The following is a 24075-nucleotide window of genomic DNA, read 5'->3' as shown; positions in this document are numbered from 1 at the left end:
GTATTTTTTTATACCTTGCGATTATCCCAAATGGCCACCTGGCATAACAGCCAATGGGGGTTCTAGAAAGGAGGTGGTTATGAGGAGATATGATTGAGATGTTTGAGATAATGAAAGGTAAAGATAAAATAAGTGAAGATGAATTATTAAACAGAGTAGACAGTGATAGGACCAGGGGCCATAGCCTGAGAATTAAGAAGAGGGGAGTTAAGACGGTAGTAAGGCAGGGATGTTTCACTCAGAGTAGTTAATGTATGGAATGACCGACCTGGAAAGGTAGTGGTAGGAGAAAAAGTAGATAAGTTTAAATTAGAATCAGGTAGGTTCCTGGGAGTTCTGAAGACAGAGGGGTATAGGGATGTTGATGGGACTTTTCGGTAGTTTGAGCATTGATGGATGATTGTGTGTATGTGTATGGAGTGCTGTTGGTGGGGGTCTTGTCAATGGGGTGTTGTGTGGTTGATGTACGTTTTAACAAAGCCCATGTCCCTCCCCTGAGGGGAAGAGAAAAAAAATACAAAAAGTTTAAAATATATATTATAATAATTAATTAATTAATTCAAAAAATTTCATTTTCTACCTTGGATCTTGTGCAGATGGGTTGGTGTGGTATTTGCGCAGGAATGATGGCCTGAATGACCTCCACGTGTTAGATTTCCTTGTACCTGATTTTCCTGATTATAATTTTACGACATGGAGATTTTCTTCCTGTGCTAGCTCGAGCTATTTGGTTGCAATTGCTAACAACACAATGTTATAATTGCTCACTTGTATATTTATATGAAATTTTTTTTCAACTTCATGTTGAATTTATTATTTCCCTCTCTTTTATCCTGCTCATTTAGCATCGCAACATCCACTGTAATATCGAGAGTTTGAGCGATTCAACCTGTCGCAGGCTTCCTGCATTTTCTGGTTGGTTTTGATTGATATCCAGTATATGTGCAGACACACACGCACACACACATACACACACCATACTTGGAAATATCACTGTACTCCAAACAAACTACAGTTGAAAGCTGTCCGGGGCTCTTGGATGATTCTGAAAATAACCCTCCAAGCAAAACTGTGAAAACAACAAAACTTCACAGCTTGATCTATGAATCGTGACCCCTTTCTAAAACAGAGGTGGATACTTCAAGCCCTGGGAGGACTCTGTTCTCCCTTCTGAAACCCACCACATATGTCGATAAAAAGCAATGATACACACACACACACACACACAATGTTGATGGATTTGATGGTGTCCCATATTTTCTTTGTCCCATGATACACATCTGGTGTCCCATGATACACACACACTGCATATTTTCTTTGGCATAATTTTGACATCTCTGAAATCGTCTTTCGGGCATCTGGAGTCAGCTGACTCCCTGAAACACTGATTGCTTCATTGTATTTCTCTTGAACAAACCTTGTTTCCCAGAGTTTAAAAAGCAAATACTAACTATCGCAGCCTTCATTTGGATTTGAACCAATCAGCTTTTTGACACCAGTCCATGTTATCTTCACTTCACTACAGTGCCCAATTGTTTTTTGACGCAACCCTTCCCCTTTCAATCTTATTTTCTTCATTCTGATTCGACGATTTTGCTATCATAGTTAAATTTAGCTCTTTTATGAGCCTCCATTATCAAATACAAAAGTGTACATTTGATTACATTGCAAGAAAATTATTTTTGACATGGCAGGTTTCCTCGTTTCGATAGGATAGTGCAGAGGTAGCACACTTGTCTTTTAGCTGTTTATTCTGTGTTTCATTCTCGACCTGACAATAAACTGTTGGTTTGGATGGACGTTAGGCTGGGGACCCTTCTATTAGCATTATTGGATGTTAAAGTGTTTACAAAGTATGCATTGTACAGTTGGCAACTTCACTAATGCCATTTTGTATGTTACTTGGATAACAACATTTCATATGACTGCCAGAAATGACAATGCATTTCAGTGACATCTGAATATCTACACTTTTTTGACTGGCAGGCAAGAAAACAGAAGGAAAAGCACCCAGCGAGAGAAATTCTGATTTGTGGGATTCTGCTTCCGAGAGCAACACAAGTGCAACATCTAGTGAAAACATGATAGCCCTAGTAAACCCGCTTTTACCTTTGTGATGTTTGGGATGATCATTGTTGCTCTAACTATTGCTTATTTAATGCTGCCTGGGTATATTCGTCTTGCTTTGAATGCAACTTTAAATATATGCTTGTTGTAACTTCACGAATCTATTAAAACTTGACTTGACTAAACCTTGATTAATCACATGATAAGAAAACATTGTTTTGCTGTGTACCTGTTATGAGAGCATAAATTAAGCTCAATTATAAGTGGATATGATTTAGCGGTTGCTTTTCAAACCCTGTGAAAAAGGTCTTAAACTGGGTGAAAAGATCCCAGCAAGGTGTCAGCTGCTGTAAACACAATGGACAAGCCCGTTTCATATTCCTACTCATGTTGCTGGGATGTTAAGCTTAAATTCCATACACGATGTTGAATCGTCTGTTTTCTACACACTTCTTTGCAATACATGAAAAATATGCTGATGTCTCCTTTTGTCCTTATTAAACTCCTCCATCATCCTTGGATTAATGTTAATAATGGTAGGCTTTCAATTATCTCAAACATGTTTTTGATAATTGTATCTTTTGATTGACATGTTTGAATATTGTATTGACATACTGTCGAAGCATCCTTGAGTTGAGAATAATCTGTGACTTGGCTACAAAAGTTGCATAATTAATCAATGTATTGTGTTATACAGTAAACGTTCAAATATCATGGGTTTCAACCAATCGCGGTTAACCGATTGTGTTCTGATTTAGTTATTGCTGAATTTAATTCCATCCAGTTGCGGTTTTTAAGCTGAGATGAGTCATTGTTTGCGTCCGAGTGTACGATTACCTCCCATTATGAGCCTTTTTTGTTTCTTATGTTCCGGTAATTGCAGTAATCAGACCAGCCTACCGAATGAATCATCATTGAACAGGAAATGACATTCGAGATCCTGTAATACTACATCTACAAAATCTGGTAGCCAAACAAGAGTTAATAATGGCACCCAAATTAAAACGATGGACAAAATTTATTGTGCCAAAAGGCAGAGAAAAGTTATGACGTCTTGCAAAAAATAAAACAAGTTGTTAATAGATACGATAACAAGAGGTGAAAGTGTGGCATCTGTGGGCCGCCATTACGGGATCAATGAATTGACTACTCGAAGCACCCGCTCCCTACGGGAGCCGTCAAGGGGGTCATGTTATTATATTTATGCTTATTTTACTCCAAGGGGTCCCAGGATTACACACCCCAAAAATGGTTGCAATCGGTTCAGCCGTTTTTGCAGTGCCTGGGAACAGACAGATGGTGAATTATCAGAAGATGGTAAATTGAGTGGACCGGTGATACGGGAGAAATAATTACAGATTTACTAATGTGTACATTAGACACCAGGGGACGAAGGCTGCGATTAAACCATGGCAGACCATGGTGCTGCGAAAAACTACACACCACAGCTCGTGGAACGAATCAAAGCGAAGGGATTTATGAGCAGGTTTTTAACGCCAAAAAGAGGATTATTTTGGAAGAGACTGCCATCTCATATCTTCCTGTCAAAATAGGAAAGATCTGCTCTGGGTCAAGGTGGCGAAGGATCGTCGAACCCTCCTTCTATGTGGCAATGCAGCAGGCGACTTCGTCATGATCAAAGAGCCATCGCAAGTTCTACATTCACATCTTTCTAACCTCCAACTTTCCACCCCCTCCAACAGCATCATAATCAGCCTGAGCTAAGTCTTGTGTTTTCTATTTTGGCAGAGTACAGTACGAGTACGTAATGTTTTTACCCACATCTACCTCGCTGTTTTGTAAATATCATTTTGCTATTTTGCGATAAATTTAAAAGGTAAAAGTCTAGTTTTTGTTTATTTTATTTACATGTTTATTTCAATATTTACATGCTTTAAATTTATTTTACATGTTTATTTCAATTGTGATGTGTTTATTTCTGGCTACTGCTGACCTTCCTCTTAATTTCTGGAGCCCAATAACTGATCACCCCCCCCCCCTTTCCCATTAGCCCTTGTTCTTCACTGTCACTGCATTTTCCAGGAACATTTTCCACCCTGCAATATTTGAGGGTTTACTCTACAAAGTAATTTTTGCAGTCAGAACACAAATATGGGAAATACACTTGCAAACTGTGCTTAAATAGTTAACTTTTTTTTAATACATCCAGATCTTTGCTTTAAATTAAATTATTATATTAACACCTTATTTGCGAAGAAGTATTTATCCGAAAGTTGCTGTCTTCTCTTTCCAGTAACATAGCTGCGGGTTGGGAACATTGTTATGCAGCCAATGCTGTAGCCCCTCTATGACGGCAGGAATTCATGGAATGTTATTCAGGGTACCGGCAATAACACTCACTTTGTCAAAAGACACTGTAATATCTTCAACATCCATTAACTACTCCTCGCATACAGGTCTTAAACATAATGCCCATTTGAGGGATGACACACTTTGTAATGCACTGCCCTCGCTGCTTTCAACAATCCAATGATTTATAGTGGGGCCAAAGATCGAATCCAGTCAGCTTGTAATTATACAGCTTGAAGGTAAGTGTGATAACTCGACAATATTGGCAGAACTACATTACTCTTAATCACAGTAAATATGCCTCACCTGTTCAAACGGATGTTTATTACTCCGTAACTGAGTTGGTGTCATTTCAGTTTCTTGTATTTGAGTTGTTCTACAAATCATTTGATGAGATGCAACATCCAAAATACAGGTATCATTATAAATGTAAAAGCTGTTTATGCATGACTATTTTGCAACAATTTCAAGAATAAATATGATGAAAATATCAATTTATTGTGTATTGATACAGAAAGCTTTATATTAGAAATCAAGACGGAAGACATTTATAAGGATATATGGCACAAGATATAGACACTTATGACGCAAGGAGTTACAAACAAGACAACCCCCCCTGTTCTCGACAAAAAGTGAAAAAGTAATTGGAAAATTTAAAGATGAACTTGCTAGAAGAGTAATGAGTGAATTTGTAGGATTAAAAGCAAAGGCTTATGCTTATTATTATGGTGATTCCAAACGTGATTAAAAAGTTAAAGGGGTTAAGAAGAATGTGATCAAAGAGATGATAAATTTAAAGCTTTATTATAACTGCTTGGTTTTTAAGAAAGAAGAGGAAGGAGAAATTAATACAATAAGATGTTATAAACATATAAATTTGACAAACATCAAATTTAGTCAAAACTAGGAAATAAGAAAGCATGAGGAGCATTTGATAATGAGATATATTCATGGGTGAAACTCCTGTATTTTATGGAAATCCGTATTTTTGTAATGACCCATACAGAGGTTTCCGTATGTTCGTCATCACAAAGGCATGCCATGATGATATGGAATTGAGGTGCTATTCCGATATGCTGATTCGTTTATTTACCCATTTAATCTGGATGACCACGCAATAACGCATCATGACCACAATTATGTGAATTGGTCCCATGGTAGTTTTTATTATGAGCTATTTTTGTAGAAGTTGGCCAGTTACAAAAGCTTGCAAGCGCGTTACTGTGATTAGATGTCCACCAGGCAGGACACCATGTGTGTACGTCAGTGTTGCGTATCTGCCTTCACTCACCGGCAGATTTGTTATCATGTTGGAATGGCATTTATATTCGTTTACATCAAGAGTGTTTTTTAACATTTTATTTTGTTATTAATGGTGTAGTATTAATTTGTGGTTGGAATGAAAACATAGAGAGATTGAGTTGATAAGAAGACAGAGAAAATTTTAAAGGAGGTGGAGAAAAGGAAAAGGCGGGTTTTCCCAATCAGAATGGAAGGTTGTGACATTCATTCATCCCTCCTGGGCGATTTCTAATAGCTGTACAAGACTGCTTGAGTTATCACCGAGACGGGACTTACTATTTATCCTTCGGTGGAATTCTTCAATCGTCACAAAAGGTCAAGGAAAACTTACGTGCCATTGCGATCTGTAGCGGCATCATTTTCATGTTACAACATGTTAATATTCTCGAGCTCGGGTTGATCAGGGGTTTCCAGAACCGGTACAACTGTAAGAGAGACAAATGGGTTGTTCGGTCACAGGTGGAATAAAGGATTGACTCTGATTCTGAACACCTCAGACGTCTTTTCCTTCCACACTAAAGATCCGCTTGCTTGGTGTTTTTGGCATGAACGACCGCCATTTGTTAGTGTCTATCAGACGCTTTCCACTCTCTAAAGATCTTCTGTGCCTGGTGCTGTGCTGAAAAGGGCAACCCTTATCGTGGAGTTTCGCTAGTAACGATTCTTCCCTTGATGTTGGCACCTTTGTGTGGCTCTTGTGTAAAGAGCTTTTCTTTGCCTTTGTGGTACCTTGCACGTCTCACATTGCCTTACGCGGGTTGGTGTAGCTTGTCTGAAGAGTTGGGAGTCGATTTTCCTTGGATCCTTCATCAACATTCCTGACTTTGGCCCTGCCGGGTTGCAAAGGGCGATTCAAAGAAGTACCTTGGCAACTTACCTTTCCCTTGTGGCATTTGTGGCACAGTTCTGCAGTTTCACCCATGTATATTTTAGAAAATGGAATTAATACTTTACATTTTGGATGTGTTGAAATCTTTTAAGAGATATAACCACAACGCAAATTATTTTGATTTTGATGGAATTGTTATTGTGACAAAAATTGTTTTTTTTACAATATATATATATATATATATATATATATATATATATATATATATATATATATATATATATATATATATATATATATATATATATATATATATATATATATATATATATATATATATATATATATATATATATATATATATATATATGTCATTACATCTCTGTACATTTTGGTGAATTTTATAGTGATGATAGTATCTCTCTTGGTTTGGAAGACAGCTATGATACTGAGAGCTTTTGTTGAAACAAAAGTTATGATGGATTATGGTAGTACAGCATATGGAGGGATGATAGGGAAAAAAAATTGCCACCCATTCAAATGTGTACACAATGATATGCTCATGAAAGTAGTTTTTATCGATGATGAAGATTATGATCATGATGAATGTCTTTGATAGTGAAGATTATTTGAAATGAAAATGTACTGCATAAATGTTATTTGCTCAAGACTGAAAGAATGCCTCAAAACTTGATCATGAATAGGCTTAAATGCAGAGATCAAAGCTTATTAATAATATTTATTCTGTGATTGTATTCTTGTTAATCATATAGAGCAATATAAAAATTTATAAAACATTTTCAAATTTATACCCAAAATTAATTACTTTACAAGATTAATAAGATAAAGGAATGTCAGTTTTTCCAATGATGCTACTTTTTACCCCTCAGCCCGAATTGGGCTGAAAAAGGGGTATTGTCATCACAGGCGTTGTCCGGGCATCTGTCAACCTTTGGTTTTCCGTCAATTTCGAGGAGAACGCCTTGTTCGATTAAATCCATTTTTCCAGGGTGTGTTGGGGTTGAGTAGAGGAAGGTTCCTATCGAAAATGGGCGCGCTGCGATTTTTAATGTTGCCTCCATGGCAGCCATCTTGAAAATTGGTTTCCATCGATTTCGAGGAGAACGCCTTGTCCGATTAAATCCATTTTTGCAGGGTGTGTTGGGGTTGAGTAGAGGAAGGTTCCTTTCGAAAATGGGCGCGCTGCGATTTTCAATGTGGTCTCCATGGCAGCCATCTTGAAAATTGGTTTCCATCGATTTCGAGGAGAACGCCTCGTCCGATTAAATCCATTTTTGCAGTGTGTGTTGGAGCTGGGTAGAGAAAGGTTCCTTTCAATAATGAGCGCAATTTGATTCTCGGCTAGGCCACCAGGGGGCCAAAACTGAAAACCTAGAAATGGCTATTTCTCCTGAACGAATGGCTGGATCATCGCCAAATTTTTATCACAGGTATATCTGATGAGGATACATGGTATATAACCCGGGTTTTTGATTTGACTTACTTTTCAAGGTCACAGAGGTTAAAGTTCATACTTCGGTGTTCGGGCGTCCGTCAACTTTTGGTTTCCGTCAATTTCGAGGAGAACGCCTTGTCCGATTAAATCCATTTTTGCAGGGTATGTTGGAGTTGAGTAGAGGAAGGTTCCTTTCGAAAATGGGCGCGCTGCGATTTTCAATGTGGCCTCCATGGCAGCCATCTTGAAATTGGTTTCCGTTGATTTCGAGGAGAACGCCTTGACCGATTAAATCCATTTTTGCAGGGTGTGTTGGGGTTGAGTAGAGGAAGGTTCCTTTCGAAAATGGGCGCGCTGCGATTTTCAGTGTGGCCGCCACGGCAGTCGTCTTGAAATTGGTTTTCGTCAATTTCGAGAACGGCTTGACTTGTCCGATTAAATGCATTTTTGCAGTGTGTGTGTGTGTTGGAGTTGAGTTGAGGAAGGTTCCTTTCGAAAATGGGCGCGCTGCGATTTTTACTAGCCGCCACGGTAGCCATCTTGAAGTCTGATTGATTTTCGATATGACGTCCAACGTGCTCTAACTGACTGCATCATCGTGATATCACTGCTTCCTTTTACAATGCATGGGCTGAGGGGTTACGCCCGCTTTGCGGAGCTATTTTTATCAATGGAAGAGATTGATATGTCAGGTAATGGTTCACCAATTAGATGATCTGCGGTTGTCACGAGTAATCTCAGATTACAAGTCTAACCATGTTGGCGAACGGTAAAGATGGCTGGCTTAAGAACTTTGGGTCCCTGTGTTTGAGCCTCTGTTTGGCTATTAAAATAACACCAGGTGGGTTGACTCAGCATGTCATCCTTCTGAGATCGGCAAAATGAGTACCAGCTTACTGAGGTAATAAGCCATTCAAACATCGTGTGGCGGAGTGGCAACCCGTCCATGACTGTACTCCTAAGCCAAATGCAACTGCTTCGGCAGTCCGATGCGCCTAACTAAACTGCAATACCGATGCCTAACTAAACCGATAACTAACTCCAAACTGCAATACGTGGGCCACATTGGGTGGGAGGGAGAGAATGACACTCATGGCAAAAGTTTGCAGTGTTAACAACCAGATCACCCTGTTTCAATGTAGCGAGCAACAACTTTTTTCATTGTAAGATATTCCTTTTATCAATATGGAGGTCAAAAGACTTGGTGGGGGGGGGGGAGGGAAACATTACTGACAGGTTATTTGACTATAGTACAAAAATTAAATTTATAAAGCACCAGCAACAATTCAACAAGTGAATATAATTGAGAATACATGAATATAATTATTTTTCGTCCACATCTTCCCCTTTTTTCCCCCATCAGGAAAAATTTGAATAATTATATGACACATGATCGCCATACCCCGTTCCTCGAGGAGAAAAAATATCCCTTACACAAGTTCAATCAATAATAGCAGCGAGCACTCAAAGGAGAAGAATGCTGGATGACCATTTCAATGGTGTCCCAGCCAGGTTAGTGAGTGTGTTTCCATTTAATTCATGGCCTGTTCATCAACAAGTGTCAAGAATCAAAAAGACATGCCACCCGAGGCCAGAAGATAAGCGGGTTAGGGTGTAGATAGAGCAGCACCCAATGGGAAACACAGTCTAGGCAATCCTTGAGCTGCAGAGAAGGTAGATCTTGGCAGGTACAAGCTTGGGCCTGACACCGGGTTTCAGATGACACTGGGTTGAAGTAGATGAAGAGGACTTGAGATGTGACCCAGAGATCCAGCCTCAGCAGAGTTTGGGGCCTCGTAGCAGCAGTTCATGCAATCAGGTTTGATTCACCAAAACTAGCTATGCATGTTGGAGGCAGCCGCGATGGCTCCACGAGGCACACCTGCATCAATGAATACGTTGCAGATGACTCGTCGTATGGATCTTCAGGGCCTTCTTTGTGCATTGTGCGACCACCAAAAGTTCACAATGTATCTGCAGAGCAATTTGCGAGTGTGGTTGGGGTCATTCCCCAAGGCAGGCACCATACTACTGCGACGTAAAGTCTTTGCCTTGCCCGGGTTTGACTTGCCCAACCCTCTCTTCAGTGGGTTTTTTTTTTTCTCTTTGACAATATCTCTCTCTTTCTCTCTCTCTCTCTCTCTCTCTCTCTCTCTCTCTCTCTCTCTCTCTCTCTCTCTCTCTCTCTCTCTCTCTCTCTGTCTCTGTCTGTCTGTCTGTCTGTCTGTCTGTCTGTCTGTCTGTCTGTCTGTCTGTCTGTCTGTCTGTCTGTCTGTCTCTCTCGCTCTCTCGCTCTCTCGCTCTCTCGCTCTCTCGCTCTCTCGCTCTCTCTCTCCCCCCCTCCCACTTCGCACAGCTGTTGCTCGCTTGTCACGCATGTGCAATCGCGAAGGCCTGTTGCTCAGTTCCTGGCGGTCTGCACGGAGCCTGTGTTGCTTTCTCTTTTCTCTCTTGTCATCGTCTAAATGTTTTAGTTTTCGTTTTCTCTTGACCCCCTTTCTCCTTGTTTTCTCTTTTCTATTAAGTGAGAGAGAAAGAGAGCAAGCACGGTAGGTGGTGTTCGGGTTTCTCAGAACCCCTCCCGGTTTTGAGGCCTGGTTTCCATCTGACGTGTTTTGTTAGTTTTGCCAACGCTTTGGCTCCCTTTAAACGATTCTTGGACCGCGTCCATATTATTATCATTAGTATTAATATTATTTTCCTCCATTCGCCAGCGTCGCTTGTGTATTCGTTTTATTTTTATTTTTCCTTTTTTTTTTCTCTCCTTTTCTTGCTATCATTGCTCCCTGTTCTATTTATATATATATATATATGTATATATATATATATATATATATATATATATATATATATATATATACATATATATATATATATATATGTATATATTCTACTCTCTCTTGTTTTTCCTTTGTGGAGTTTGAGAGTGAGTGAGTGCACTCAGTTCAACGGTGTCTTTTTTTACCCCGAGGCATTGAGTGTTATTGCGCCTAAATCATGGCAACCGTTGAGCTGTTAGAGTCTTTAAGTCAGAAAAATGGGTTTTCGTGTACGCCACCACCTGAACTCTCAGTTGAAAAAGTTGTTTTGTGTGTCGGAAAATTAATCGGCATGCATAGTGTAATAGCTGCATCGAGAATGAATCAGCGTGTTGTTATCTTCGTCGCGAAAGAGGAAATGGTGTCGCAGCTTGTGGAGTCAGGACTGACTGTGGAGCTGGATATATTCCTCTTCATATCACCCCTCGATGTTCCATCGATGAAGGTACTCCTGTCAAATATTCCTCCCTTCATAAAAAACGAGCAGGTGAAAGCTGCTTTAGAACAGTATGGCACTGTTGTTTCAAAAATAACTTTCATTCCTGTTCGTTTTAAGGACCACAGTACAAAACATATTCTTTCCTTTCGACGTCAACTATTTATTATTCCAAAGCCAAACATTCGTGAGCTAGACGTGATGTTAAAAATTGAACATGAAAAGTTTACTTACCGCATCTTTGCTACATCGCAGACTTTAGTGTGTTACAAATGTGGACATTATGGTCACATGAAAAATGAATGCCCAAGGGGCGTTGAAAAAGAATCAAGTAAAGTTGAAAATGTAAATGAACCTGAGGTCACTGGGGTGCTTACTGAGGCAGGGGAAAATTCTTAAAATCAAACAAATGGAAAAAATGAGTCTGGTTGGGTGACACGAGGAAAACGAAGGCACCAAAATGCAGTTTTAGTCGAACCTTCTTCATACGCCGAAGCAGTCGCTGTGAAGAGGGTTTCACTCAATCGGAAAGAGAGTAACCAAATCCTTCAGATGTTTATGCCTGCCCTCTCACATGTGATGACGAGGAGACTATGGAGCTTCAAAACACACCATCAGTAGATGTCCCAGATGGAGACGAAACTTGTTCTGGACATACAGTAGGTAGTCATACACTGAAGCAGGATGTTCATGTGGAGATTGTGTCTAACACCCAAGAACCAACTGTTGAAACCATAGTCATACCTAATACCTCAGAACCAGCAGTTCAGACTACAGTAGAGCCTAATAACTCAGAGCCATCTGTCCAAACTATAGTTGTGCCTAACACCACAGAACAATCTCACCAAACTGTAATTGCACCGAGTACCATAGAACTGCCTGTCACATCTACAGCCACACCCATTACCTCAGTGACTTTGAAGCAGACACCTGAAAAGTTAGAAGGAAATCTGCTTCCTGCAGATTCCTTTTTCGTGAAACCATTTCCAATGTCTGCTATATCTGTAAAGAAAAAGGAAGCTGAATTTGAACACGAGTCGTGTGGTTCCGATGATACTTGTTCAATATCAGATTCTTCTGAGTTAAATGGTGCAGCTGGAGATTCACAAGACTACAAGGGCTTAAATGCCCCTGCTCCTGCGAAGGTAATCAAGTTCCTCCACAACACCTTTCGGAAAAAAATTAAACTAACCAATTTCTTTCCGGAACTCGATAAATTTATGTTTACCGCATCCCTTATTACTAAAAATCCGGCAGCCTATGGCGCCAATCAATCCCAGGAACACAGATTGAGGAAATATGTAACTCTTGCAAGGAAAGAACTTCAGTAACCAGTACCCACCTATAAAATACTAAAATGGTTCTGTCTCTTGCTTGTTTAAACATAAATGGGGGCCGCGCCCCTATACGTAAAACACATGTTCGACTGTTACTTGATCAAAAGCATATTGATGTAGCTCTTCTTCAGGATGTGCGTTGTGGACCTACTTGTTCTGCAGAGTGGCAAACCACAATAAGGGTTCTTGGTTTTTCAGTTCCTTTGATTGCTGCAGTGCAGGAGTTGCTTTCTGGTTTCGATCAAGTCTTTCATCGGACCAAATTCTTTTTCACGAATTCATGCAAGGTCATTTGGCTTTTGTGTTTTTTTTCTTATGGAGGCTATAAAATCACACTATTAAATGCTTATGTCCCAAGTAATCCTGCAAAAAGAAACGAATATTTTTCCATTCTTGACGATTGTTTATCCCAGATTGATTTTAGTGGTCTCGTGTGCCTAGCTGGTGATTTTAATTGTACCTTGGAGCCAGCTTTGGGCCGTAATGGCTCAGAACCTCACCCTGAGAGTGCAAAAGGGTTTGCGACCATTTTAGCAAAGTATAATTTGGTTGATGGTTGGAGATTGCAGCACCCCAAAGTTAAACAATATTCGTGGTGTCAAGCTTCCAATAACAGGGTATCGTTTGCTCGCTTTGATCGATTTTATGTTAATAATGATTTTCGGAACTTCATATTGTCTACGGCAATTTCTTCCTCTGGCTTTTCGGATCACCACCTAGTTTCTTTAAAATTAACTTTTCCCTATCTTCAACATAGGAGTGCCTATTGGGCTCTAAATGTTAGTCTTTTGGAAGACATGGTTTTTTGCAATGCTTTTAGAATCTTTTGGACTTCTCTTTACGGAAGGAAAAATACTTTTCATAGCAAGCTACAATGGTGGGATATTGTAAAAATCCACATCAAAATCTTTTGTCAGCAGTATAAACTTCATCACTCTCGGGATAGTCTTTCGAGGATAACGATTCGAGAAAAAGAGGTTTTAGAATTGCAAAGAAATCCTCGAGTTGAACAGAAATCAAGGATTACATAAAGAATTTATAACTAAAAAAGAGCTTCTTCACAGTCTTGTCAATGAAAGGGCTAAAGGGGCCTTTGTGCGGCTTAAGATTAAAAATTTGAGTCTTTTTGACACTTCATCAAAGTTTTTCTTCTCTTTGGAGAGGAAAACTAAAGCACAACAACAACTATTATCTGTACAATCACCTGAAGGAGGGATAGTAAGTGAACTAAAGAATATAAAAAGAATTGAAGTCGATTATTTTTCTTCTTTATTCTGTGCGAAAAAGATTGATTTGAATGTTGCAAAAGCCTTTATTGAACCTTTACCCAAGTTGTCTGAGTCGCAGCGAGCCTCTTTGGAGAGTTCCATCATGCTGGAGGAGTTGGGTCTTGCTCTTTCCAGTATGGCATCCGGGAAAGCTCCTGGTCTGGATGGAATCCCCTGTGAATTCTACAAAACCTTTTGGGACATTATCGGACCCGAACTTTTGGAAGTACTCAAGGAAAGTTTTCAAGTTTGGGAGCTCCCCCTAAGTTTCCAGCGAGCCGTTGTTTCCTTGTTACTAAAGAAGGGAGACACCCAGTTACTCAGAAATTGGCGTCCTGTCTCCTTACTGACCACCGACTACAAGATTTTTTTCAAAGGTCCTTGCCTCTCGCTTAAAATTGGTAGTCCAATCTTTGGTGCATCCTGATCAAACCTGTTGTGTGCCTGGACGATCAATATATGACGATCTTGGCACTGTTCGTGACATTGTTGATGTGTGTGATCTTCTGCATAAAAGTACTGGCTTAATCTTTATTGATCAAGAGCATGCCTTTGATATACAATAGATCATAGTTATCTCTTTGCTATCCTAAAGGGTTTTGGTTTTGGTCGTATTTATGTATCATATATTCAGTTGTATCACAATATTTATAGTTTATTCAAAATAAATGAGTTGATTCCTCCCTTTACTGTTACCAGACGAATAAGGCAAGGGTGTCCCTTATCCGGTCTCCTTTATGTTCTTTCCATTGAACCCCTTTCAGTTAAATTGCGTGAGAAGCTTGTGGGATTCTCTGTCGCTCCGGACATACCTGCTATAAAAGTTGTTGCTTATGCAGATGATATCTGCACTACAATTCGATGTCAAGAAGATGTATCTGAGCTACTTAAAACTATGAATAATTTTACCCTTGCTTGCTCAGCCAGAGTAAACTGGACAAAGAGTTATGCCTCCTTTTTTGGATTAGCAATGCATTTTTCCTTCTCAACACTACCGAACAATTCATCTTGGAAGAATAATAGTGTTTACCATTTGGGTGTACACCTTGGTGATGCTCAAAGTATTCAGAAGAACTGGGATGGACTAACAGACAAAGTCTACTCCAGACTTCAGAGATGGAGGGCCTTCTGTGCAAATTATCATATCATGGAAGAGTTTTAGTTCTTAACAATTTGGTCTCTTCCATCTTGTAGCACAGGTTTATTGTCTTGCAGCCACCTGCGTGGCTAATTAAAAATATTCAAAAACACTTGATCGATTTTTTTTTCTGGGGTGGTATGCACTGGCTTCGACCAGGTGTGCTCAGCCTTTCTCGTAATGAGGGGGGTCAAGGGCTTGTTGACATCACCAGCAGGATCATGACTTTCCGCATTCTTTTTGTGAAAAAGTTGCTTTATAACCACATGCCTTGGGAGAGTTTGACCCTTTGTTTGCTAAAGCAAGCGGGCCGGCTCGGATATGGCCGTGAGCTTTTTTTGCTCGACCTCCTGAAGATCGACGTGTCACCACTTCCTCTGTATATGCAGAGTGTGATCAATGCTTGGCAAGCTTTATCACTGCAACGTGAGGTCACTTCCTTTACTGCCTCGATGTTCTTAAATGAACCAGTTTTCTACAATCCTATTTTTACAGGAATCCCATCCTTTCGGGCTTTTGTGCAACATTTTCTGAGGTCCAATATACTTCTTGTGCACAATCTGCTGGATTTTTCAAAAGAAAGATGGAAATCTGGTCATGAAATCTCCACCATTACTGGGTTGAAATCAATTCGGATAATTGGTCAGCTTTTTTCTGCAAAATTAAAGGCATTAATGAGTTATGGAGTGGGTTTCAGGAGTCTTTTTGAAATTGTGGATCTGCCCAATCAATATGCCTTCCCTGTTTTGCTTTTGGACTGGGATGGCAAATCTGTACCTTTAAATTCCATTGAGAAGGGGAACCTGTATTCCTTTTGTATTCAGTATATTTTTGCCGATTCAGTTAAAAGTCCTTTCGGGATTCAATGGAAAGAACATTTGCCAACTTCTACCGCTCTTGTCCCTGCATGGAGAGGTTTATATACTCCCCCAAATTCTAAACGTTCGGGCGACCTGCAATGGAGATAAGTGCATTGCATCCTCCCTTATAATATCTTATTGCACAAGTTTTCCAATGAGATCCTGGAATTGTGCCCATTTTGTGAAAACAATGAAACGCTTTGTCATGCATATGTAGATTGCATAAGACTTGTCCCTCTTTTTCAGTTTTTGCATGATATTATTTAAAAGATGGGTCTTTCTTTTTCCTTGGTGAAATTTATTTATGGTTTCCCTATTTCCTCTAGCTTCAAATCTGAGACTCGTTTGGCCAGGTTTTTGGTTGCTGAAGCAAAAATGGCAATTTATAAGACAAGGAAAAAGAAGGTGGAATCTGCGGATGCTTGTTCTTGTGTTTTATTAACCTTTAGAACTTTCGTTGTGTCTCGCATTCCGCTTGATTTCTTTTTCTGTTGCAAGTATGGGAGAATGCAGGATTTTGTTGACAAATGGTGTGTAAAAAATGTTCTTTGCTCTATTGTGCAGAGCCCAGAGTGCGATTGTAAAATCTGCCCTGGCTCCCCACCATCAATCCGAACCAGGCGATTTGCTGGCTCCATTACCTTTACAGATTCATCGGTGGCTGAACGTATCACATTTCCACACGGTAACGAAAACACATTAAGCACTGTCGGCGCAGATGTAAACTTCCCTTTACGCCAAACATGTTTCCACATCTCAACCAACGATCCTGCCTGCTCGTTTGTGGCAGAATGGCACAACATTTTAACAAACGATTCTGCCTGCTCGTTTATGGCAGGATGGCACAACAATGTAACAAACTATTCCGGCACGTCAGGATGACAAAACACTTTCACAAACCGTTTAAGGTGTTGAACACCGCCGTGATGCACAAGATCATTACACACATCTGTGAGGAACGGCGGATCGTTGCCAGAACCCAATCTCTCGGGTATGCTTTTATTATCAACGATCGGCCACAGCCCCTGCACCGCAATGCCCGTCGAAGCACCCCGCCAAACCACACGCTCCGGCCACCCAGAGAACGCACCGATCACAATCAAACACATTCTGCTCACACGCGGCTTATCGGCATTTGCCTGCCCAGCAGCGCAATGCTTAACCACTCGTTCAATGTCTCTCCCCAACCCCAGCCACCACAACAACCTTGTGAACAACCATGCGGAATGGACGGCCGAAGGCGCAGAGACGATGCAGACCGCGCTCGAGGCGATCACGTGCTGAACGATCGCCTGCACGACACGAGCGCGCGCCGGATCATGAGCCGCTCCCACCGTCGAAGGCAGCTCGCCCCAATCCCCCGTTGAAATCGCCTGAACGACACGGGCGAGTACTGTATCATGAGCCGACTCCACCGCGACCTGCTTGGCGGTGACCGGCCCGCCCTGGACCTGGCTCAGTGCAAACACATCAACCTGGTCGGCTGATTCAGACGAAGCTGGACCCTCCGCGCACGGCAAGCGCGAGAGACCATTGCAGTCGGCATGGCCCCCGTTGCTCCGGAACTGTATATCGTAGTTGTAGGAAGCAAGGAACAGACACCAACTCTGCATCCGCGCGGCCCCTGCCCCCAGCAGGAACTCGCCCACGAGCTCCAAGGGAGGCACCCCTCCCTCCTTCCTCAAAAGCTTTGCCTGCACTTACTCGAGTTGTACAGGCTCGTTGCAAAACAAATCTTGATGCTTTTGAAAAACCTCCTCCGACTGATCCTCTAATTGGCTCGGCACGGGTCGCCCAAGGTGAATGGCTGGCGCCATCCAGTCTAGCCTGAGGCTAGTTAGCCAGTCTCGGCCCAGGAGCGCCGGCCCCTCCCCTCGTACCACAAACAGCGATCGCACGGCGCTTTGACCTCGGTAGGTCACAGATACGTCTGTCACTCCAAGTGGCGTAATCGCTTCGCTGGTCTACGTGTACAGCGTGAGGGTAGACCCGATAAGGTTGAGACCGTTGAGTCTACGAGCGGTCTGTTCGCCCATGATCGACACCGCGGCCCCGGTATCAATTTGAAAAACGATCGGAGTCTTGTTCACCTCGATCTCCACTGTCAATGGTCTTGTTACCATCGGACCAATTGAAAACAGGCTCATCATCGGCTGCAGGTCCCGCCCGGGTCATCGGGGTGACCTCGTGCAGGTTGCAGATCGTGCTCCGGGACGTAAAAGCGTACGTCATGTGGAAAACCTCGCACAAGTTGCAGGTCTTGCCTCGGGTCATCGGGGTTGTCCCACGCTACCTGGACCTCCGGACCACCTGTGAGGCTCTGGCCGGTAATGGCCTGGACATCTCTCAGCGTCTGTTCGACGGCCGATGCCGTTTCGACTGCTGAATTGAACGTAATGCCCTCGTACTTCAGCCGTAGTATTGCCGAAACCATGTCCGAGTCTTGCAATCCAGCAATAAAACGATCTTTGAGCCTGGCCTGCCGTTCACTCGACGGGAATTTGCAGGCGACGGTGAGATGTCTTACCCACGCGGCGAAACTTGCGAGACGCTCCCCCAGGCTCCTTGCCAGGTGATCGAACTCGTACCGCGCGAGCTGCGCTGATTTTCCTGGCGCCGTGTGCGCCTGGCAATCCAATTGCTCCGGAAACAACTCAGTCATTGCCGATGAAAACATGCACTCCGCCATGAGCGGTGATTCGATCCCATCCTCGTCGCCAATTGTGGTGTCCAAGGTGCAGGCAGATACGAGCCGAGAGTGTAGTTGTAACTGGTTTATTGCGTACTCGTATGCGCACCACTCAGAGCCTCTAGCGGGCGTGTACAGATATATGCATGCCTAAGCACGTGACTATTATCACAAATACTCCACGCCCCCTCCGCGCCCTATGCCCATACACCACATGAGCTAGTGCACACAACCCACAATTTAACAATTAAAACATAGATCGTTCTATTAGGAAAATAAATCGAATGTAAATGTGGACTCTTCTAAACCAGGCCAGGGTCGTGGGAGGAGTGGAAATGGACAGTTGACAGAACTATTCCAAAAGCAATATTCCAAACCATCCCTCAAATCAACTGAAACAAGTATTAAAACAATTTAATAAATATATGGATTTAATCCATCCCAAAGTAGCAAAATATAGAAACCATTAAGCATTTTATTATTATTTTTAAACGAGAATTACATTGGTCGCACATGTGGTAATCCACATCGTGGACTGAACCAAAAGCCAGGATTGAGGGGGGAGGGGTAGAATGTACCTAAGCCAAATTTATTCACATAGATGGATTTAATGCATAACAAATTAACAGAACATATAAAACATTAAGCATTTTATAACTTTAAACAAGTTCGAATTGCTAACATACCCTGTGGGAGTTCATTCGCACAACTCTCAGGTGAGCGAAAGCACGGACGACAGACAGTTTTGAAATTTGGTAATATTTTCATCGCATCAGAAAAAGACCACAACACTTCACAAGAGTGAGGCAAGTTTCATATCATTTGCGACTTAATTTTGCGTTGGGCATTGCCCAGCGCATTTAACTTTTTTTAATAACAATTTTAAGAAAATGGGCCAAAAAGGCCGTTTCTCAGCTCAAAGGGCCGGAATCGCACTCTGGGCTCAGTTATGCCTGGGGAGTGGTTTCCAGAATATACCTGTCAAGTTTGGTTCGGTTCTGGTTACGAACAACCGAGAAATAGCAACTTTAAAAAAAATGGGCCGAGATGGCTGTTTCTCGTCCCAAAGGGCCGAAATCTCACTTTGGGCTCAGTTAATGCCTGCACATATCTGTCTAGTATATGCCTGCCAATTTTCATCGAATTATGTTCACAAATAATGGAGAAATAGACGTTCAAATGAACTGTACACAAGAAAAGAGAGAACGCGAGCGGCACTTAGACCCCCGTGGGTTGGAAGACCCCACGGGGTAAAAAGTTAAAAAATGCCAAAAATTGGAGATGTAACCAAAACATGCTAGGATTGATGGGGTAAAAATCATTGATCCATTCACCATGATATCCCAAAATAAACAAACTATATAAAACATGTTAAACCATAGAGGCATGCTATCCATACCAATAAAATAAAAGAGTAAGCATATTAAATTTGCTAATATTATGATAAAATATTTATAATTATCTTCCAAAGAAGTCGCACAAATGCAAATCATGACACAAACTGATGGGAAGCTCTAAATTGTTTGGGCGAGCGATTGTGAAGCCGGACGTGGCCATTTTCTCGTGCCCAAAAAACGATGCTGCTCCAGTGGGTGATGCCACTAAGCTGTATGATATAACTGGAGTGAACCCCACGATGGTGATGAAAAGGCAGCGAGTGGCACCAGCGACCTGCCATCTTGGAATACCCTAGAATAGGGGTTCTTAACCTGTGGTCCATGGACCCCATTGGGATCCGTGGATGGGCTTCAGGGGATCCGTGAACCAGGTGCATAAAAATTATTTAAAATTGATTTTCACTTGCTTTTTATAAAAAAAGTTTTATTTTACCTGTATTCTGTGTACAGGATGCTATGTACTTATTCTTGCTTACTGAAGACTAGTATATCTGTAAGGTAGGTTGAAATGGGATGTTACTGAATGTACAGAGTCAGGTAACATCCAGTCGTCATCGTCGTCAAGTTATGACTTTGAGAATAGTTCCCGACAACAGAAATTTAAAAAAATGTACCCTGCCCCAGATTTTAGCGCTGGCCGCGAGACCTCGTGTTTACAGTTTGGTATCGTCGTCTGCACGACTGCCACTCAGTGCCACTCCATAATTAAGTGCTTATTTCTCAGTTTCCACGGCTTGTCACGACTCAGGAATCTTCTCATATACTGGTGAGGTTTAAAACTTTATAGTGTCTTCAGATCCATGTTTTTTTCCCCTAAACAATTATACTGTATATTCAATTACCCATCAATATAATTTTTCCATCTCCCTCCGTCGCGCATTGGCTCTGATTTTCCTTCCTGCTTGCCACGTTTTTATCTGCATTCATTTTCTACATTACAATATATTGTATATCTTTCATCCATATTTTAATCGATAAATAATGCATGAAACTGAATATAAATATTGGGGTACCATGTTTTTCTCCATTTCCTTCCTTTCGAAGATATTTACAGACCCCATACCCGGTATTATCATTAATTTGGAGTAGAATCAGTGAGCTTGTCTCATATTTCAGGGGACTTTGTTAATGTATGCTCATGTTGACATATCATGGACCCAGGATTAGTGAACAATTCCTTTGAGCATGCCATTGGTGTTGCCTTTTAACCCAGTCACGAAAAATGTGTTTTTGTTTTGTTTTGTGTGTGACCAGCAGTTGATCCAGCAGATCTGAGATTTAATGAAAAGCATGCCTCAATTATGTTTCGTACACACAGCTGGCCTAAACTTATTAATTTAATTTTTGTTCACTGGTTCCTGTTTTCCGTATAAATTACATCACAGTGTTTCATTTATTTTATTATTATTATTATTTTTAATTTTTTTTAGACCTAGCTTAAGTTGGAAATGTCGAAGAAAAGGAAGTGAGACGAAGCCGACGTATCCTTTGGTTTTACTTACATCACTGAACGTGATGGGACAAAAAAGCCACAGTGTTTCTTGTGTAGCAAGGTTCTTGCCAATGGAAGCATGAAGCCAACAAAGCTGAAGGAGCACCTGACGTCTGTCCATCCTGAAAATGCATCGGACAGTGTGGATCTTTATTGTGCTTAGAAGGCTCGATTTGAAAAGGTTAGAACTTTGCCAAAACTTGGAATTGCCCCAACATAAAAGCCTTGTCTTGAAGCATCCTACAAGGTTGCTTATCTCATTGCCAAACAAAAGAAGCCACACACAATTGGAGAGACTTTAGTAAAGCCATGTGCCCTGGACACGGTCGAACTGGTTTGTGGATTGGAGCCGAGGAACAAAATTGAAGCAGTGTCTTTGTCAAATGATGTCATACATTTCAGAATAGTTGATATTTCTTGTAATATTTTGAAGCAGGTCATGGAGGAATTGGCAACTCCGCCATTTCCATTCAGTATGCAACTGGATGAAAGTACTGACATCTCTCAGTGTAGCCAGCTCCTTGTTTCCATCTGTTATGTGCCTGCTGATGCCATCAAAGAAGAATTCCTATTTTGTGAACCCCTTTTGGAAACTATAAAGGCCATTGACATCTTTGAAATGTTGAAAAATAGAAGTCTTGTCTACTGTCATGAAAGTCATCAACTTCATCAGAGCCAGGGCTATGAATCATCGTGTTTTCAAGAGGCTTTGTCACGAAATGGGAGCAGAATATGAAGTTCTTCTCTACCACAAGAAGTTCGCTGGCTTTCCAGAGGACAAATCTTGAAGCGCTTGATGGAACTTAGGGCAGAAGTTTCACTTTTTTGAGAGAAAAGGAAAGTCCACTCTCGGAACAGTTTGACTGGGAGGAATTCATTCATGGCTTGACTTATTTAACGGATATTTTTGGCCATATGAATGTGGTAAGTCTTTTGATTCAAGGCTCTGCAGTCACCATGATGGATGCTGCTGAATACCTACAAGCTCTTTTGGCCAAGCTGCCACTGTGGAAGAGGAGATTGGAAGCAGACAACTATGCAAACTTTCCAATGCTGGAGGAAGTGCTTCTGCAGGATGGAGTCGAGAGAGACAAAGCCCAGTCAATTTCAGTGACCTGATGTGCGAATCCTCTTCAAATTTCAAGTCAATGGGTTGAAAATTGAGGATTTTAGAAATATCACCTTAGTTGTTGATCTTGGGCCGATGTTGACCTTTCGACCTCAACAACAACAGGCTTCGTCGTTATGACAAACTCCACCATATGGTGAAGTTTCTTGACGATTGTTACCTTCACAAACTTCGTTTGACGAAGGTATTGTATTGACCCCTGTGTATTTATTTATTGGTAAATATGTGTGCGGACAACATTGCGCAAAAACTGCTGGACCGATTTGCATGAAATTTTCAGCGATGATGTGCAGTTACTCAAGGACGCCAGGCAAAGCTTTTGGGAGCGATCGGATCAAAGGTCATGGTCAAGGTCACAAAAAGGTCAAAATCTTTTTTTGCGATTAAAGTGTCATTTTTGTTCCGATTTACATCAAATTAAGTCCAAAATGTTCAGTATTCAAATCCTGATCCACTGATATAGCGTATGGTATAGTGTTTGCAACCCTAGTTAGTCTGTGGAAGTCAAAGGTCAAGGGGGTCGCCAAAATGGAGTTTTTGATTGGGAAGCGTTGTGGACAATATTGCACAAAAACCACTTCGCAGATTGTCATGAAATTTTGTGGATGTGTTTGGCATCACGAGAGGACAAATCGATTAGATTTTGGGAGCAATCGGATCAAAGGTTAAGGTCAAGGTCACAAAAAGGTCAAAATCGTTTTTTCGCGATTAAATTGTCAATTTTGTTTTGATTTACAGCAAATTAACTCCAAAATGTTCAAAATTAAATTCCCCATCCTCTAATATGACACATGGTAGAGTACTTTTGTCACCCAAGGCAGCGGTTGGGGGTCAAAGGTCAAGGGGGTCACACACACACACAAGCATTTAAAGGCCATTTTCCCCGCTAAAGTGGGGGTTATCCTTGCGGGCCCCATGACAATCTTCTCCACTTTAACCTGTTTTCTGCATCTCCCCTTCTTAATCCCCTTGCCCACATTTCCTCTTCCACCACATTTAGCCAAGTTTTTCTCGGTCTTCCCCGTCCTCTACTTCCGACAACACTCATTTCCAACACTCCTCTCACCCAGTCACTTTCATCCTTCCTCAACACATGACCCAACCATCTCAACCTGTTTCTCTTCACAACCTCCATCACAGACTCTATTACCATCATCTTCCGCAAGTCATCATTTGTCTTCCTCTCTCTCAACGATACTCCACACATCCACCGAACCATTCGCATTTCCACCCTTTCCAGCCTTTGTTGCTGCTCCATGTTCAGTACCCATGTCTCACTCCCATAAATCAACGTACTCCTCACACATGGAGCATACACCTTTCCCTTCAGCTTCAACGACACTCCCCTCTTTGTCAGCACGCCACTCAGTTCCCGAAACTTCTTCCATGCACATCTCACTCTAGCAACCGTCGAAGGAGGGGAGTGTCATTTTATAAAAAAGATTTAATGAAATCAAGGAAGGTTGACTAATGACAGGAATTGACAGAATGACTAATGACTAATGACAGAATCAAGGAAGGTTGACATTAGTCGACAGCCACGACT

General features: G+C 41.4%; 2 protein-coding genes across 3 annotated transcripts in view; both read left to right on the top strand.

Moving 5' to 3' along the window:
* LOC147035231 (uncharacterized) overlaps positions 1-2586 on the top strand; it is a 326073-nt gene extending 323487 nt beyond the window's left edge. Inside the window, exons 38-39 of the mRNA XM_085895787.1 lie at positions 846-915; positions 1987-2586. Of these exons, the coding sequence (XP_085751913.1) occupies positions 846-915; positions 1987-2117 (201 nt within the window). The 3' untranslated portion in view covers positions 2118-2586. The remainder of the gene's footprint in view (positions 1-845; positions 916-1986) is intronic.
* Positions 2587-10354: 7768 nt separating this feature from the next.
* Positions 10355-24075, top strand: part of TOR4A (torsin family 4 member A) — a 53315-nt gene continuing 39594 nt past the window's right edge. For both annotated transcript variants that reach the window (XM_085895776.1, XM_085895767.1), the window contains exon 1: positions 10355-10513. The gene's annotated coding sequence lies outside the window, so the exon portion shown is untranslated. The remainder of the gene's footprint in view (positions 10514-24075) is intronic.

This window comes from Eptatretus burgeri, chromosome 1 (genome assembly GCF_056783735.1).
Source record: "Eptatretus burgeri isolate ZD-2024b chromosome 1, Ebu_testis_v1, whole genome shotgun sequence".
In the NCBI taxonomy this organism is placed as follows: domain Eukaryota; kingdom Metazoa; phylum Chordata; class Myxini; order Myxiniformes; family Myxinidae; genus Eptatretus; species Eptatretus burgeri.
The sequence above is the reverse complement of the archived record's forward strand: the minus strand, read 5'-3'. Positions and strand labels throughout refer to the sequence as shown.